We start from the raw sequence: 19,394 nt of genomic DNA, 5'->3' as shown, positions 1-19,394 counted from the left end.
TGATATGCAAATAACTACTTGTCAAGGCAAACAATATGGGAGAGTGAAAAAAATTATGCCCTAAATGAAAAGGAGCCAAGGGCCACAGCTCTGATTCTGTTCACTGTTTCCCACACCAGGAACAGCCTTTAGCCAATGCAGGAACTATAAGAAAATCTTAACCCACCACAGACAGTGAGGTCTACTGCCCTCAAAGCAAATATGGCATTCCAGCTCAGGTGATTCTTGCTGCCTCTGTGCAGAAAGGGACTGCCCTGAAAAGACGCCTTCCGAATAGACGAAGACAGAGGAGCAATGGACGCTACTGTTGTGCTGGAGAGTAAACATCCCCTCTTCGGGGCTGGGCCCATCGGTGGAGACTAAGACAGAGAACAAGACAGAAGTCTCCAAAGGCAGAACTTAAAAAGGAACTAACAGTTCCCCTACCAGACAGGAAGTGGGGGGGGGGGGGGGGGGAGAAGGTCAGAAGCCCCTGCCCCAGAGAAGCCCCCAGAGCAGCTGACGTGCATCCCAAAAAAACAAGGCGCACAGCAGAAGTTCCATCACATTTCTTCTGAAAAAAACTTTGCCATCTAGAATCCATCCATGGGCGTAAAAACTCCCCTGAGCATGAAGCTATCGAGGGGGAACCAGAAAGAGGTCCCAATGACAAACTCTAACACGGCACACAGCTGTCTCTCCAGGAACACTGGATCTACCGCAGAGGGTAGCAAAGCCACTACTACACTCAAAGGAACCGTCAAAAGGGGCAGGGTACAGACAAATGCTGAGGGACAAAAGCCAGTGGACGAGGACAAAAAGGACGACAAAATCACAGCACAAAACAATTCACCTGAAATCAGGAGAGATCGGTACAAAGCCTGAAGGGGTCCCCATAGTAGAGGCAATGCCGTCAATGCAGCCAACAGCCGGATGAGCCAAACGAAAATGGTGCATACATTCAACGCCACAGAGCGGGAATCCCACTCTGAAGAAAGAAGTCCCTGGTGCCTGCCTGTGCCTCTGTGCACCCGGCAACACCCGTCCCCGCTGCCGCCAACGCTTTCTCACAACATGAGCCTCCTATGGTGGTCTCCGCCGTCAATACCGCACGTCCCCCCAATGGCAGAAAAAGATGCACTTACCGGAAACACGCTGCCAGACTTCCCGCCGACAGCAGAACCTCCCAGGCAAGCCTGCCAAACTGGCTCAGTAGGCTACACACACACACAGCAACTTCAGAGACGCTGCCCCCAAGACTCCTCTTAGCAACCTGTTGCAGCTGTAGAGCCCGTGTCCTGAATTGCCTTTTTTTTTTTTTTTACAGCGGATAACAGCAAACACAGGTCTGTTGTAGACTAGAACTTTTTTTTTTTTCTTGGTGAGGAAGGCTACAGTCCAAACAGCCCAAACTCTGGGAGGAAAGGGACCACGGGGTGAGGCAGGGACCCAGGCCACCGGGTATGCCCCTAAAGTTGGCACAGAGCCCAAACACCCCCTAAGCTCAACTGGCCAAAAGGCACAGGCACAGGCCCAAGGGACGAATCCAGGAGCTGCAGACACCCCGTCTACCAGCTGTTAGAGATAGAGATACACTGAAGTGAAGGAGGAGTTGACTGTCTGGTATCACTGCCTTCAGCTTTGTAATCTAAATGGACATAACCCACCAGTTCCTGGATTCATCTGCTGCATACGCTAAGGAAAGCAAAGATACATACCACTTCTAAGCGGTTTACAAGTATCCTAAGGGATAAAGAGATCAGAACATTCCTTTGAGAATTACAATGGTTATTTTGGTGACAAGCAGAAATCTAAAGTACATTCCTGAATAAGCAAGTTTTTGTCTTTCAAAATGTGAGATATTTGTGAGGGAGAGAACGTTTCGGCAACATTTTTCCAAAGTCTCGCTACTTGAATGGCAGGAGATTTGTCAACGCGCTAGTTTCTTCTTTTCCTTAGATGAAGGGAAAGTGAAAGTTGGGAGCTTCCTGTCTTCTAGTTCTGGATGGGGTTGCAAAGCAAAAATGAGTTAGCAGGTAGCTGGAGATCAGTGCTGCTTGTAGTATTTTGAGAAGGAGGCATGGTAGTTTGAAAAGCACTCTCACCGCTATGGGCAGCCAGTGTAGTTTGATGTAATAAAAAAAGGGATACCCTGTCGAATTTTGATAGCCTGAAGATTACTCTGATTGCTGTATTTTGAATGGTATGAAATCTCTTAAGTAAGGTCTTTGTGCATCCCAGGTATATCATGTTGCAGTAATCAAGCAAAAATATTAGCAGCACATGTACCAAGCATTCATATTGACCGATAGTATATCCAAATGGTATGGAGTTCTCATTAGGAAGAAGCATTTTTTGGCAAATTCATTAACTTGTGCCTCCAAAGAGCACAGTCAATATGAATGCCTAGGAGTGAAGCCCATTTAGTTGATGCTAAGCATCTTAGGGATTTGTTCTGGTTTTCAGTTAAGCATTTGGTTTTTTTCAGTATTGAGTTTGAATTTTTGAGTGCATCCATTTTTCAAATAGATTGGCTACATCCTTAAAATTGAGCATGGTACCAGAAGACTGAAAGGTGGCCAATGTAACGCCGATTTTTTTTACAAAGGTTCCAGAGGAGATCCAGGAAATTATAGACCGGTGAGTCTGACAACGGTGCCGGGCAAAATGGTAGAGACTATTAAGAAAATTAGAGAGCATATTCAAAAGCATGGATTAATGAGACAAAGTCAACATGGATTTAGTGAAGGGAAATCTTGCTTCACCAATCTACATTTCTTTGAAGGAGTGAACAGACATGTGGCTAAAGGTGAGCCGATTGATATTGTGCATCTGGATTTTCAGAAGGCGTTTGACAAAAGTACCTCATGAAAGACTCCAGAGGAAATTGGAAAGACGTGGGATAGGAAGTAGTGTTCTATTGTGGATTAAAAACTGGTTAAAAGATAGAAAACAGACAGTAGGGTTAAACGGTCAGTATTCTCAATGGAGAAGGATAGTTAGTGGGGTTCCCCAGGGTTCTGTGCTGGGACCGCTGCTTTTTAACGTATTTATAAATGACCTAGAGATGGGAGTGAGCTGATTAAATTTGCAGATGGCACAAAGTTATTCAAAGTCGTTAAATCGCAGAACAATTGTGAAAAATTACAAGAGGACCTTACAAGACTGGGAGACTGGGCGTCTAAATGGCAGATGACGTTTAATGTGAGCAAGTGCAAAGTGATGCATGTGGGAAAGAGGAACCCAAATTACAGCTACGTCATGTAAGGTTCCACGTTAGGAGTCACAGACCAAGAAAGGGATCTAGGTGTCGTCGTTGATGATACGTTGAAACCTTCTGCTCAGTGTGCTGCTGCGGCTAAGAAAGCAAATAGAATGTTAGGTATTATTAGGAAAGGAATGGAAAACAAAAATGAGGATGTTATAATGCCTTTGTATTGCTCCATGGTGCGACCGCAACTCGAATATTGTGTTCAATTCTGGTCGCCGCATCTCAAAAAAGATAGTGGAATTAGAAAGGTGCGGAGAAGGGCAACAAAAATGATAAAGGGGATGGGATGACTTCCATATGAAGAAAAGCTAAAGCGGCTTGGGCTCTTCAGCTTGGAGAAAAGGCGGCTGAGGGGAGATATGACAGAGGTCTATAAAATAATGAGTGGAGTTGAACGGGTAGATGTGAAGCATCTGTTTACACTTTCCAAAAATACTAGGACTAGTGGGCATGCGATGAAGCTACAATGTAATAAACTTAAAATGAATTGGAGAAAATTCTTCTTCACTCAACGTGTAATTAAACTCAAATTCGTTGCCAGAGAATGTGGTAAAAGCGGTTAGCTTAGAGGAGTTTTAAAAAGTTTTGGACGGCTTCCTAAAGAAAAGTCCATAGACCATTATTAAATGGACTTGGGGAAACCACTATTTCTGGGATAAGCAGTATAGAATGTTTTGTACTTTTTTGGGATCTTGCCAGGTATTTGTGACCTGGATTGGCCACTGTTGGAAACAGGATGCTGGGCTTGATGGACCTTTGGTCTTTATACTTATGTACTTATTGCTGGACCCTAGTTACATCTATTCTGAAAATTGACTGGATAGGGATTAACACAGATGTCTTCAGCGTAGATGTAATGGAGAAGGTCAGTTCTAACTAACAGTGAGCTTAAGGATCAGAGAAAAACATTGAACAGTACTGGAGAAAGTGGTGAGCCCAATGGGACCCCGCATCTGTTGCTCCAGTTTTGGGATAATTCTGTGTTCTTTGACCCTGTACAATCCACTTTCCAGGAAGCCTCTGAAACACTTTAGAACATTTCTGTGATTCCTCGAGGTTCTGTAGTAGGAATGTCGTCCAGTATGTCGAACGCTGATGACAGATCAAATTTGGGGTAGCAGTGCACTTTTTCCTTCACTTAATAGTAGTTGGATGTCGTCTAACCTGGAGCACAAGACTGTTTCTGTGCTGAAGAGCACGCAGAATCCGGATTGTGATGGTGGAAGAATATCATGCAAATCCAGGTAGTGAGTGAGCTGTAGAGTCACTACTCCTTCCATTCATTTAGTAAAGAATGGAATAGAGGCCACCGGTCTGTAGTTAGAAACCATTTGTCTAGGTTTAGGGTATTTTGGTATCGGTGTAATGATGATTTTAGTGAAGCTTTGAGGAAAGATTCCATGCAACACTTGTTGAAAGCCATAAGAGGTCATTAGCCTGGAATGCTGATGGGGCCGTATTCACTAAATGGGGAAGGCAGATATCTAGTATGCAATAGGAAAGAGCATATTTTGAGAGTAGTTTGGTAAAGGTAGGCCACTGTGTAGTATCAAAATCTTTCCAGGTTCTATTAGACGGAATGCTTTAAGAGGTCAGGTCCCTAGTGGAAATGTATGTCAGTGGTAGAGGACAGATCAACTTTAAGCTTGTTAACCTCGTCTTGGAAATACATGGCTAGTTGTTTTGCTGAGGGACGGTCCTCTTTCGTAATGTCCTCAGAGTTTGGAGGTGTACTGAGTTGACAATGGAGAACAGTTTTTTTCTTATTACATCCCCCTTTGAATCAGTTTTGAATAATTTTTTCTAGCTAAAACTTTTGAATAAGTTCTGAATAATATCTAGCTAAAACTGTAGCTTTTTTGTCGATATGAACTGCTTCTCAACAATTGGTCCTAGATAGACTGGATTCTTTTAAATCCATTTGCGTTCTAGTTTTCTGCATTCAGTAAACCTAGATTGAACCATTTATCACTCTTCTATATCAACTTAGTTTAGTCTAATAGTCAGATTCATGTTTCCATTATCACTGAAGGTGACCAGGTCTAGTTTGTGACCTTTACTGTGGGTTGGTGTGGGGGAAAGTATCACATAGTTCAAAGATGAAAGGAAGGAGCAGAAATCAGACCTACTGGAATTTGATACGTTTTCTAAGTGTACATTAAGGTCTCCCAATAATAGATTACAAGAACTTTAAACAGTTTTTTTGAGATAAATTTACAAAATTGAGGGTAAACTTTAGGCCACTTGTTATGAGGGCTGTAACAACAGTATGCATTGTTAAGTGGTCTTGTCAGTGCATTTTTTCTAGCAAAAAAGGTGCTGGTACTCAAATGCCAGGCCACCCTTCAAGGGTGGGGTGATCACTGAAGGACCCACCCCACAATAGCCAGGTGCCCAGCAACCAGTCACAGAACCTATGACAAGGCAGAATTGGTGTGTAGAGCCTGAGCTCTTTTATTAAAACTTGGGGATCCTGGGTCAATTTTAGCAGACAATGGAAAAGGTGCCAGTACTCAGTACCCCCTCAAAAAAAGCCCTGGGTCTTGTGATGAGTGAGATGGCATGCAAAGATCTCTAGATCTAAAGTTAGAATTCAGTTCCAGGACAATGTAATAGTTTTGTATCCTGCAGGAGATAGTTCTTTAATTTGAGGGTCTTCAGAAAATAACCAGGTTTCGGTTAGAAAGAGGCAACTCGACTGATGTCCATTAAGCCAATGTTGAGTGGTATTTTATTGCCCACTGACCTAATGTTAAGGGAATGGGGACAGAAGAGGAAATGTAAATTTTTTGACATTGTATCCTTTTTGAGGGAACGACCTTGGTCTTTTGATCTCAGAAAGTGTTTGTTTTGTATCTTTTAAAGCATTTGCAGTAAGAGGTACTTTACAGAACTTCAATAGGGGAGGGTAGTATTTGCGAATAGTCGATCAAGTCAGCGGTAGGCAGACTTCAATGGCGTGAGGATGAGCTGGAAGGAGGATATAGTTGTATGCTAGATTTAGAGAGTGGGTAAGGGGCCAATGGCCACAACTAGTGAGAATTAGGAATAGACAGTCAGGGACTTGATGCCATGATTTCTGTGTGTTATGTCGGGGTTCTCTGCTCCAACAAAGGTCTTGTGGAGGTGAAAGTTGTTTCAAATTAGTGGGGGATTTGTGGGTGTTGTGTGCTGGATGCAAGCTGGTAAAGATGTGAAGTATTGTGCTAGAAGAGATCCTCTCAAGATGAGGAGTGTGCCAAGTAGCAAGAGATCCTTAAAAAAAAAGTCTCAGGAGGTAAGGAGAGCGCCTGCAGATGGGTGAATAGGCCCGAAGGTTTTTTGGTCCTGTGTGGAAAGAGGCCCCGGCTCTCCTTGCTGTGGACACACGTTGCTTCTCTGGGATTCAGTGCTTCCCTGGCTTTCTCATCGGAGAGGCTGCTCTGCTCCCTCTGGAATTCAAAGAGGCTGACGGAGCCTCAGTCTCACTGTGTCTGGAGTGCGCTGCCTCAATTGTTCTTCCTCCAGTAGCAGCTCTGTTCCCTCAGCTGGGTTGTCCTCGCTGGTCCCGGTGCTCGGAGGAATCTTATCTGTTTCAAAGATGGGGGACACTCAGCTTTCAAGGGTACCAACGCAGCTCTATGGCAGGGAGTCTGCCTCTTCCAATAGCCGCCCAGTAATGCATCCCGCGGTTGGGGCTGGTAGTGCCTCGGTCCTTCCTTCGACTAGGAGCCTTGGGTCCAAGCCATCATCTGTGGCTGGGCTAGGCTCTAATCCATAGCCCTTGGATACCAGTGCCATCTGGGGTCGCAGTGCGGTCAGAGACCATGGATCTGACAGTGGAGATATCACATCCCAAATTCAGCGTACCTCAATCTGCTCCAAGTAGTAAAGTAAAATGTCCCCCAGAAGACACTTGCAGCAGCTGCTGAGACATCCTCTTTGCTAGAATCCAGTGGCCGCTTGCTGCCCAGCACTCAAGCATCACCCCCTGCTGCCAAGCTAAGGCTCCGTGAAAATTTTAAAGGAGCTGATGGAAAGGCCAGGCCAGATCACCTCACTGCCATGTGCAAGAGGGGGTGCCTCAGCCTCGTCGATCTTTGGGCTCTCTGCGACTCGGCAGAGCCGCGGGTCTGACAGTAAAGGAGTCAGCTCACACCCAAGGGGGGTTCTGAAAGTGACCCATTGATCACAAGCCGTAATGCCTTGTAGCCAGTCCAACTGGCATGGCTCCTCTCCTGCACAATTCCTCACAGTGCTGCACCACTGTTGCTACTTCATGGCGAAGACCAGCACACAAATCATGCTCCAGACAGCTGCAGGGAGCATTTGAGAGGCAAGAAGGGTTTTTTTTTGAAAGCTGTCTGGCCAGGTTTTAAATCAGAGGGAAGCAATGGAGCTCAGAGAGCAGTGGCCATCTTGCCACATGGCTCCAATCATGAAAGAAATTAATATTATATATGCAAATTCTTTTACCGTAAAACAGAAATTTTTAAATGCTACAAGGAGAGAATCACGACAGGTACTGGGTAACAGAAGTACTATCATTGAATTTCATAATCTTTCATGTTTAGGTTACTGGTTCAGATCAAGTCAAGTTGGTAATTTTCTCTCAGAGGTAGTTTCTCCAAATGGATTTTGCAACTACCTTGATAGGAATGAACCTCACTTCTAAGCCATGGTATGTGGAATATGATCTAAATTTACTGTGAAATGAGTTGTGGCCTTAAGTCCATTGCTCAAAGGATAGTATGGAGACTGAGCACTAACTTACTGGCTTGTTGACAGTAGCTGGAGCTCACAGGGAGAGGCATAACAAAAAAAAAAAAAAAACCTGATGTTTCTGTACAGGTCACTGAGACTAACCTAGGTATAAAAATATAAAATGATGGCAGAAAGACCATATGGCCCATCCAAACCATCTACTATCTCTTCCTCTTAGATCCTCTGTACATGGCTATGCTTTCTTGATTCAGATACAGTCTATATTCACCTCATCAGGACGGCATTCTTCGCATCCATCATCCCTTCCATAAATATCTCCTGACTCCACTCTCTCCAACTGTACTAATTAAATAAAATTGCCTCTAAAGCCATTCTTCCAAAAGGCTATAGACAGGGTGGAGACAGAGCAAAGACAATATTGTAGTAGGTTTGCACTCATAAACCTGTGTCTTACCTAATGTCTTCATCTGTCACCATAAATGCTTTACAAAGTGGCTGAGAGGTATTCAGCCAAACCCCAGGGTTCTTCTCCACAGCAGCAGAGAGCTGTCCTGTTATTGGCATGGTGCTGGTATGCAGTGCACTAGCAATGGCTGAGAGAAGGGTCTCATCGGTACAACCTGGTCCAACACCTGCAAATTTTACTCACATGCTTCAATATCAAAACACTCAGACAACCTGAACAGCACACACAACAGACTAAGGTTTTTTCAAATGAAGCTCATCTACCACAGAAAAGTCATTCCCTGCCCCCTTAACACTCGATTAACGTTCAGACATTTTGACCTTCCTTGAGATGTTCATGCAGCAGAACCCACAGACTTTACCTCTATTAATTCTGTTATTTGGGCAGATAAGTATTTACCCAATTACAACAAGACCCAAAATCTATGAAAACCTTTTGTTGCTGGCCCAAATCTCTCCTTTTGAATGTTCAATCAAAATTCACATGTTATTCCTCCTCTACTGTTCATGGAAATAGTTTAAATGAGATCTTTTGCACTTCAAAAGTTTAAGGTACCTGTAAATCTGTTTCTATGGTTGATGGACTGGACATTGCATGACTACTAACCAATATGTATGGAATAAATAGACTTTAGATTTTAAATTAGGAGAAAAGAATCCTCATATGGCCAAGTGCATGGAGTTAAGGTAAGTGCTGAGATTTCTTTAAATGATGAACTGTTGAATTTTGATTGGACTATAATATTTTAATTCAATCACTGAATTGTACAAGTGAATTAGACAGGAATTATTGAGAACAAGATTGTTGTGAAATTGTTTTTATATACAACATAAACGGGCAATGGTAGCACATGAGTTAAGTGAATGTGTTAATATATGTGCATGTAATAGGAGTTTTTCTAGACCTAGGATTATAAAAGGGGCCTATATATAAAGACTTGATTGAAGCTGCTTTAGTCCATGCGCTTGGTCACAAAAGTTCCTTTTCTCCTATCTTATGGCTATTGTACGGTCTCTATTTATTCCATACATATTGATTAGTACTCATACTTTTTTAGAATTGTAGTGAAGTTGTTTCCATCTTCATTATTTGCATAGTTGACAGACATACTACCTCTAAAATATTTCTCACAGCGTACAAGGAATATCTTTATTAGCATCTGGCGAGTCTGAGTTAGGAATTTTGGCAATATATTCTTGGAATAAATAAATATCAAGCTAAGCTTGAAGGTTTGTTCAGTACTTCTCACTTGCAGTCTTGAAAACTAAATCTGACCAAAAATGCTTACAATGAATTTTCAGATAGACCTGTATACATGTGGTCCAACAACCAGGTTAATGGTCTTATCTTTATTTGCTCTGTGACCCTCAAGAACCACAGTTGAGAACACCCACTTTCTATCTTGTACTCTCTACTGGTCTGGTTGGCGAGAGAAGGGCTGATGTGTTTATCTTATTTGAATTTATAAATTGCCTACCTTGGCAGTGTATTGACATTGGCAAGGGAATAGTTTGCTCATCATTACCTTGCAAGCCCTTTGGGAGGTCCATAGTTTTCACAAGCTCTTCTGCAATGTCAAAAGCATTCAAGCCACTCAGTTTCTTCTCCCAGAACAGCTGCCTCAAAGAAGAGAGAAGGGTGGTGAAGAATGTGGATTCATCCAGCCTGATTTCAGTTTTGAAAGCTTGTGTGCAACAGATCTTGTGATATATGACTGAGCAGCACATTTCAGAAGTTTAGACTGCATGTAAGCTTAACAAGTGAAGGAAGGTATCCTTATTATCCAAAATAGTTGTGAAAACAAGCATATGAAAACATCAAATAATTTGCTTTAGATCACACAGATCTGATAGCAAACAGGAGCCCATGGTTTAATGTTCCAAGCAATATCTCCAATTTCCTCTACTTAACAATGCCCTTTGTGGTCTTGGTAATCACTTAATCCTTCTCTAACTCAGGTACACACGTAAGGACAGGAAAGCATCTACTGTAGCCAACTGTAAGTTGCTTTGAACTGCTACTGAAAAGGTTGTGAGCTATATTCTAATAAAAATAAACCCCAAAAATATTTTCACACAGGCAAGTGACTTTCCTTCCCATAAACTAGGAGGAAACTCCTCTGACTGGTAAGAGAAGCCCCAACAGTAGGCATCACATGACAGGCAAGCCCGATTATTAACAGTTTGACAGCTTGGACACAATATTCTTTATCCAGGGTAGTAGCTTTACTACCTCTACCATACTCCTGGCCATTTATAGCAGAATAAAGCAGCTTTGAAGGAAAAAAATGCAATTACTGAAATCACATTTTTCAAAAATGTATTAAATGAATTCAGTTGCCTATGTTTACAAGATAGGCAACACTATTGTTTTACAGTGGTATGGTTAAATGGTTGGGTGAGCACTTCTCATTAAATTGGATTTGGATGCCTGAAAAATTCTTCTGCATATATAGCTACAAATTAATGTATACACAAATGACCTGTGAATGCAAGTGTTCTAGCACACATTTAGGATGAAAATATGCAAAAAGCAAAGCTGCTTACCTATAGAGGTTATGTTATCTTATGTAAAAGGATTTGAATCCTGTCAAATCCCTAATCAAGTTCAAAGCAGGTAACAGTATCAAATCTACAATCTTAAATGAAATATAAATTACCAACGCATACAAACTTGGTAAAAAAAAAAGTGTTTTCTCAGCTGGTTAAGTTCCTAAGTCGAAATTAGACAAATTTTCAAAAGTAAAGAATTCCAGATACTAATTGCACCATAACCAAAAGACCTTTAATAGGCAAATTTAAACTTGACTCCAACAATGGAAGAGACAACATTAAACATTCACTATTTCTGCCACCTAAAAGTTGAAACAAAAGAAAAACATTTAAATAAAATATGGCACTCAACAGAAAGCCAAAGACTCTCAAACAAAACGGTGACATGAATCAAATCTTGTTTCTTAAATAACAGCCTAGCAGCAGAGTTTGAATCAAAGTTTCCTTCACTAAAATATCAGAATACAAAAAGTTACAGCAATCCATCTGAGACAGAATAGGAGATTTAACAAATATTCTAAAACAAATTAGAAAGAATTAAACTTTCAATTTATAGAAAGAATTTTTGACAATAGCATTAATCTGAGGATCCATACTTAAAGAGGAATGTAATAGCAGTACTTTAGAAATTTATCTATTTTAAAACGAGAGCCGTCCAACATCCTGATGCAAGAATACACTCCTGATATTAAATTTCAGATGGTATTCTGATAACCATTGTTTAACTTTTTCAAAAGTCCTTGTCAAGGTTTTAGTTACTATAGTTAGGTGTGGATTAACAGGAAGAAACAGAAAAATATCCACATAGGAGTAGATTTTCTCACCCAAGTCTTAAAAAATTGATCCCAATGTACTCATGTAAATATTATACAGCAGCAGAGAAATTGGGGACCCTTGAGGAACTCCACATGGAGGAGTCCAAAAGACAAATGAAGCTTCATCTTTAATAACTTTATATCACTTTTCTTCTTTTTTTAAGAAATCCCTCAAACCACTGTAGAACATAGCTTGATTAACTTATGAAGTGAATTTGATTATATTACCATCTCAACACAGTTTTAGAAATTTTGACAGCCCCCGATACACTATTTTTGTATTGACAATAGATGTTAACTAGAAGGGGTCAAATGATGTTACTGCAATTTTGATGTTATCAGTGGTATTTAATACTCTTAATCATTTTTTTCTTGAATAGATTAGCTGTGAAATGACAGGTTATGAAATACTCAGGAGAGTGAGAACACATATGCAGGACATTCATCTAATGGACAGCATGCTTTAGAAAAACATTTGACTATTACAACATTAGAATCAGAAACAGCTGAATAACAGGTTCTCCGTAGATAGCAGGGGAATGCAGGCACAATAAGGTGACATCATCCAATCAACCCTTGTGTGCCAGATTCCCTTCAGCTCAGGAAGTCTGCAGTAAGTCTCTCTGAGAATGTGTGGGGGTTTGCACACTACCTTGGGTTCCCTCCTCCTCCTCAGTCTATATCAAAGCTGAAGTGTGAGTTCAGCTTTAAAGCCTCTTATCTAATTTCCTTATTCTCTTCCCCCCCTCCCTTTGAGGGGATGGAGGGAAGGCAAGTGTGACTTCATTCCCCTTCTATCTATGGAGTACATCTATCACAGGTAAACAACTCTGCTTTCTCCACAGACAAGGCAAGTGAATGCAGGCACACTAATGGTGAGTCCCATGCTGATGGCCACATTACTTTTGTTTGTTTTGCTGGCCCAAAAAATTAGAAATGGACTGAGGAAAAGTGAAATGTATAAAAATTGAGCAGTCTATGCAAACAGATTGCATAGAACTGATTGGCCAAAAGCTACATCTTATGCCAATGAATGATTCAGGCAGTAGTGGTCAGTGAAAAGCTGAACCCCTTGCTGCAGCTGTGCATATGCCTGCAACAGATACCAAGGAAAAATGTGGTTCTTGCAAATTTTCTTTCCTTTATTCCCAACAGATCAATCCAGACTCATGGGTTATGTCAGCAGGTAGAGAAAGAGAACAGAGTTCTGCCATAAAGGCTACTGTGCAGCAGCTTTCAATCAGTATTTTGATAAAGGAGCAGAACAGAAAATAAATCAAAGGAAAAAAATTCTCCTGCTTCTAACATCCTATATAATAATTCTCACCTCCAACGTTCTGTGCCTGGGACCGTGGCTCCCTAGGCTGGAGGTGGTCTGCTAGGCAAGGGGAGGAGTAGGGAAACACGCGCAGCACGCATGCAGAGGAACTTCCAGAGAAGATGAGGAAGGAACGCGAAGGGCACAATACTTCGGCTGTCGGGGGTTTGGGTCCCCCGTCAGCACAGGTAGTACACAACGGCGGCGGGGGGCGCTTTTCGGCGGTCCGGGGGGGGGGGGGAGTAATTGCCTGCCTAGGGCCTGTTTCCTTGCCTACAGAAACGGGCCTTTTTTACTAGTTAAACAATGAATCATAATATGAAACATTTTCCAAACTTGCATCTGTAAACAAAGAAAACTTAAATGTATGTAATTGAAGAATATTCTTATCAGCAGATGGAGGAACTAAGGGAGGGGCTTCTGGACTGATCTGTTGGGGGACTAAAGGAGAAAAAATTAGCAAGTATGAACCAATTTTTTCCTTCCTTTTCATCCCACAGATCAATCCAGACTCATGGGATGTATAAAAGCAATCCTAAAGTTGGGAAATGGGACACCCCCCACCAAAAGGGCTGAAGCTCCAAAGGAAGCACTAGCTAAAAAAAAAAACCCCAGATAATAGTGCTCTATACAAAAGGTACGCGAGGAAGCCCAGGTGACAGACCTACAATTTTCATCAATGGTAACTGATGTGACATTCAGCAAAGAAGGCAACTAGCACTCTAGTAGAGTGTGCCTTAAGGTTCAAAAGAGGCTGTTTACCCACCAAAATATAAGCCAAAAGATATAGTCTGTTTTAGCCAACAATCAATAGTGGTCTTTGAAGCTTGCATACCTCTTTTAGGACCAGAAAACAGAACAATGATCTAACTCATCAGTAGCCTGTAAATATCTTATGAGAACTCTCTGCACATCCAGAAACTCAAAGGATCTGAAATTCATTTCATAGGCCTCCCTGCTTGGTTTGGTGGTGGTGGTGGGGGGGGGGGGGGGGGGGGGGGGGGGGAAGGAAATTGGTTTGTTCAGATGGAAAGCTGATACTACTTTGGAAGAACAGTCCTTATAGCCACGCCAACTTCCGAAAAACAAAGAAATGGTCCCCAGTGAGGTATCTGTACCACTAGGAGCTTGATCCAGAAGATTCCACTGCTGCCTTGACACACATCAGTCAGCCTTATGACATCATCTGGTGGGGCCGTCTGCTGAGTACAAGTTGCAGCTATACAGGGGCATGGGGAATGGCCCTTTGAAGCCCATGAGCCCAAAGCTTATCTTCCTTATTGAACAATTACTTTAACTTGCAGGTTATCTGTTAAAAATATTCATTTGGATAAGGAAGGGGAAGGCTCTACTGGACCTACGGTTACAGGCCCAACAGATAAACATATACAATAAAAAACTGAGGACTCTCCAACAGCATTATGTTTAAGGTTAATCTCTGGAGCATTGTTCAGTTTGGGGGGATAGACCTGCCCCATTCCCACCTATTCCCTCCTTGAGATTAAGTCCTTCCCAAGATGGAGGTCTATTCCCACTAGGGAGAGAATTTTCTACTCCCATTCTTCCAGGGTACCATCTACTAGTTTGATGGTTACATCACTCAAACCGGTGGTTTAGACAGAACCTTCTGCTCTTGAATCTAGTGTTCCTGTAGGTGAAGTGACTTTACAAGATATATCTAATTACCGCCCTGTTGCAACTATCCCACTACTAGTTAAGTCCATGGAGAGCTTGGTCAATTCACAGCTCACTTATTATCTGGATAAATTCTCTATTCCAGAAAACAAGGCAGACGATCTGCAAAATCCAACGTGGAAAACAAACCAGATCAGTAAAATATCCAAAAAGCTTTATTGGATATCTTGCTTCTATAATTTGATCTGTCCAGTGCATCTGACATGGTGGACCACAACCTCTTTCTGTCTTTACTATCTGCATTGGAATGGTTTCGAGAATTTTTATATCAATCCTATCAAGTCAAAGTCCATTCCTCTATTTCACCACCTTGGAGATCCTACTGTGGAGTTCCTCAGGGCTCCCCCGTGTCACCTACCCTATTTAATATTATGAAGTCTCCACTTGCTACTGCCCTATCTAACCATGGCCTGCACCCGTACATATATGCAGATGATGTAACTATCTACATTCCCTTACCTAAATATGCTGTGCAGGTGAATCAGGAGGGTAAATTTCCAAGTTTATTAAAATTTTATATACCACTCAGTCAAAAATCTAGGTGGCTTACAATAAAAAAATACCCCATAAAATTTGGAAAAGAACACCAATATTAGGATAGAAACAAAACAAAACAGGAATACAACACATCAAACATGCAGGTGATGTATTATCCGACAGGAATCTCTTGAGAAATGACTCAGGATAATATCTGAGTGAGCCACCCTCCTAGTATCTTTTTATTTGTGAAAAAGATAAAAGTTCTTGTCATGAAAGCTTACTTCAAAAGATTTCTTGTTCTGTGGGTACTGTGGGACCTCGACCACCCCCAAAATTGAGCAAATTCTTTGACTGTGTACAGAGGGGTAATTTCCATTTGGTTCAGGACTCCCCAATAATTTTTAAAAAGCTGGCTCCTATGGAGCTAAAGTAAAAAAAAATTCCAAATGTAGGCTTGTTACACAGCTCCAGAGAAGGGCTTTCCTACAATTTAAATCTTGTACTTGTGTTACATTTGTATCCCACATTTTCCCACCTATTTGCAGGCTCAATGTGGCTTACATAGTACCATGAAGGCATTCGCCAACTCCAGTAGAGAAACAAATACAAAGTGATGTTGTAGTCTTAATAAGGTTCATATGTTACAGACACATTGGGAATAGCAGAGAAGGAGAGTTATATAGTGTTCATTACGAGCTTTGGTTGCGTTGTGTTGCAGGGTTCAGGCACTTAAGTTGGGTTGGTAGGGTATGCCTTTTTGAACAGGTTGGTCTTTAGTGACTTCTGGAAGTTAAGATGGTCGTACGTTATTTTCACAGCTTTTGGTAATGCATTCCACAATTGTGTACTTATGTAGGAGAAGCTGGATGCATAAATTGATTTATATTTGAGTCCTTTACAGCTTGGGGTAGTGGAGATTTAAGTATGCTCGTGTTGATCTGATTGCATTTCTGGTTGGTAGGTCTATGAGGTTGGCCATGTATCCCGGGGCTTCACCATAGATAATTTTATGGACCAGGGTGCAGATTTTGAAAGCTATGTGTTCTTTGATTGGAAGTCAGTGCAGTTTTTCTCAGAGGGGTTTGGCACTTTCGAATCGTGTTTTTCCAAATATTAGTCTGGCTGCTGTGTTTTGAGCAGTCTGAAGTTTCTTTATGAGTTGCTCTTTACATCCCGCATAGATTCCATTGCAGTAGTCCACATGGCTTTAAGGTACCATTGATTGTATCAGGTTGCGAAAAGTTTCCCTCAGGAAGAACTGTTTCATGCGTTTGAGTTTCCACATAGAGTGGAACATTTTCTTGTTTGTAGAGTTCACTTGGCTCTCGAGTGTGAGGTTACGGTCGATTGTGACCCTGAGGATTTTCAGGCTGAGATAGGGAGGGTGTAATCTGGGGTGTTTACATTTGTAGGTTTGTACATGTGTTGGGATGAGAGGATGAGGCAATGTGTTTCTGTCTTGAGTTTTAATTGGAATGCATTTGCCCATGAGTTCATAGTATTCAAGCTGAGCGTGATTTCGTTGGTGATTTCTGTCAGGTCGTGTTTGAAAGGAATGTATATTGTAACGTTGTCTGCATAGATGAATAGGTTGAGGCCTTGGATGGCTAAGGACTTTGCTAGTGGGGTCATCATTAGGTTGAAGAGGATCTGTGATAGTGGTGATCCTTGCGGTACTCTGTAGTCTGCTTTCCAGGGAGATATGTTTTGAGTTTGATTTCACTTGGTATGTTCTGGTTGTACTCCTGCAGTGGGGAAAAAATTTATCTTCAAATTTCTCTGCAAGTGTTTAAATTTCCTGGATTCTAATATGTTTGATCCTGTTCAGCTGGAACATTTATATTAGAAAATGCTAAGTGAATTTCCTTTATTAGTCTTCACTGATTGCCAGTTAGGGGATTCTAGATTACATTTAGGGTCTTAGATTTAAGGTACTCAGAATTGATGCACTGTTTAATGTATTGCTTTGACACTTATATCCCACATTATCCCAAAATAAGCTTGAGTTCAATGTGGCTTACAACGGACAAGTAGTATAACAAAAATAATTCATTCAAAGTACAGCACATTTTAAGTCCCAGAAAACTGAAAATGATATTTGTTGAGAAAAAAAATGGTAAAAGCTAAATTCAAAGTACAATACACTGTACATATAGTTGACATTGATAACAAGGAAGTTGTATATGAGTAAGGATATATATTATGTTTTGCAAGGGAGTTAAACCACAGAATGAGACGGACTTAAGGTCTGTTATCCATTGTTAGGAACCTTTTGAACAAGAGTGATTTTAGGATTTTGTGAAATTGTATATAGTCTTGTAAACGTGTTATTATATTAGGCAGGGAGTTGTTTGCTTAGTATGAATGTCTTTTTCCTCATTAATGTGGACTTGGGTTTTGCCTCTTGCTGCATTATATATGTAAGTTTATTTGAAAATGAAATTAAAACAAGAAATGAATCCCAGGAAGAAAGGGTCTGAATTTCAAAAACTTGTGTCGAAGTAATCGCCACCAAAAAAAAAAAAAGAAAAACTGGAGGCTGATCAGCGCTCTATGAGACGCTCAAAATGGCGATAGTGCCTGCTGAATCCCGAACCATCACCATTAACCTCTCTCCTTCAGCATTCGCCCTGCTGTAAGTCTCCCAAGAGCAACTTGCCGAAGGCACAGCCCCTATTCCCAAACTTGCAGCTTCAGCAGGTACCACAAAAAGGAACAAGTGCCCTGCCGAATCGAGGCTCTGAAGCTCAAAAACCGCTCAGTACTTCTGGCGCCGACATCTCATCTCCAATGCCCTGGGAGCCCTGAAGAAACCCTGAACAATACAAGACTCAGCCGAGAAATAAGAGCAGCAAAGGAGAAAGACCAGGAGAGATGCCAGGAACAGGCTTTTAGAGAATTGTGGGGTTTGTTTTTGTGGGAAGGAATCCATTAAGCAATGAATGAAGGCATACCCTGAGGCTCTCCAGCAGGCCACCTAAGACACCCAAAAAGGGTCCCAGGACGGGGAAGGGACCTAGCCACCCAGGTGTGATACCCCCGGAGTGGAAGAGACCCTCATGGACCTCAACCTCAGTCCAGTAGCCAGGACCAAAAAAAAAGGCAAATACAGCGAGGGTGCTTGTTGCTCTCTCTTCTCTCCCTTTTTTTGGTATATAGGAGCAGTATAAAAATATAGGGCCAGTATTAAAATACAACCTCAAGGGGAAAAACCCTATCTTATCAACTCCCCCAGGGCCCAACTGACCAGGACTGTACAGGCTTAACACTATCATCTGCTGAGACTGAGAGCATGGATATTTATTATACCTTTACATGTACAGTGCATTCCATTTAAGTGCATGCTCTGTTTAACTGCATGCTGTACTTCGGTCCCGTTTTTGGCACCATCAATTTCTATGGGGACAAACTTTGGTTTAACGCACCACTGATAAGTGCAAGATTCGCTTATATGCATGGTTCAAGACCGCTCCTCTGCAGGAAAGACTCCGCATTAGCGCACGCACGGAATATGGAAGTTGACTGGCGCATGACAACCAACGAGATTTAACTGCCACAGGTAGAATAAGCGAAAGAATGTTAGAGAGTACACTGGGGTCGTCGTTGTGGTGGAACTGTAAGACTAACACTGGCTGAACGAATAGAAGTTCTTAAAAAATTAGAAAGTCAAGCATCTATTGCTAAGGAATATGGTGTCAATCCCAGTCAAATTTCACGTGTCTTGAAGCAGAAAGATCAGCTTCTGGAAGACTAGCAAAACAATACAAATCCACAATGGAAATGAAACCGGGCGGGAAAAGCTGAGGAGGTAGAAGATGCTCTTCTGTGGTTTTCTCGAGTCAGGAGCAGACAGTTTCCTGTCAGTGGTCCACTACTTATGGAGAAAGCTAATCAGCTAGCTGAAAGTCTTGGACTAACTGAATTCAAAGCAACTGTTGGATGTTTGGAAAGATGGAAGGAGAGGAACAGCATAAAATTCAAGAAACAGCATGGAGAGAAACAAGACGCTGACTTTGGTGCTGAAAATTGAGTTCAGTTCTTCCCAGTCTCTACTGGCAAACAATTCCTGATGGAACACTTGCATTCAAACATGCCGAAACCACTGGAGGTAAAA

General features: G+C 41.7%; 1 protein-coding gene across 2 annotated transcripts in view; it reads right to left on the bottom strand.

Annotated features, from left to right (window-relative positions):
• MBD3 (methyl-CpG binding domain protein 3) overlaps positions 1 to 19,394 on the bottom strand; it is a 79,711-nt gene that overhangs the window by 20,093 nt on the left and 40,224 nt on the right. For both annotated transcript variants that reach the window (XM_030220040.1, XM_030220041.1), the window contains 2 exons: positions 9,946 to 10,036; positions 8,409 to 8,586 (listed from right to left, as the gene is read on the bottom strand). In XM_030220040.1, the coding sequence (XP_030075900.1) occupies positions 8,409 to 8,586; positions 9,946 to 10,036 (269 nt within the window). The remainder of the gene's footprint in view (positions 1 to 8,408; positions 8,587 to 9,945; positions 10,037 to 19,394) is intronic.

This window comes from Microcaecilia unicolor, chromosome 11, assembly GCF_901765095.1.
Source record: "Microcaecilia unicolor chromosome 11, aMicUni1.1, whole genome shotgun sequence".
Classification (NCBI taxonomy): domain Eukaryota; kingdom Metazoa; phylum Chordata; class Amphibia; order Gymnophiona; family Siphonopidae; genus Microcaecilia; species Microcaecilia unicolor.
Note: the sequence above shows the minus strand (reverse complement) of the source record. Positions and strands in the feature narration are given on the sequence as shown.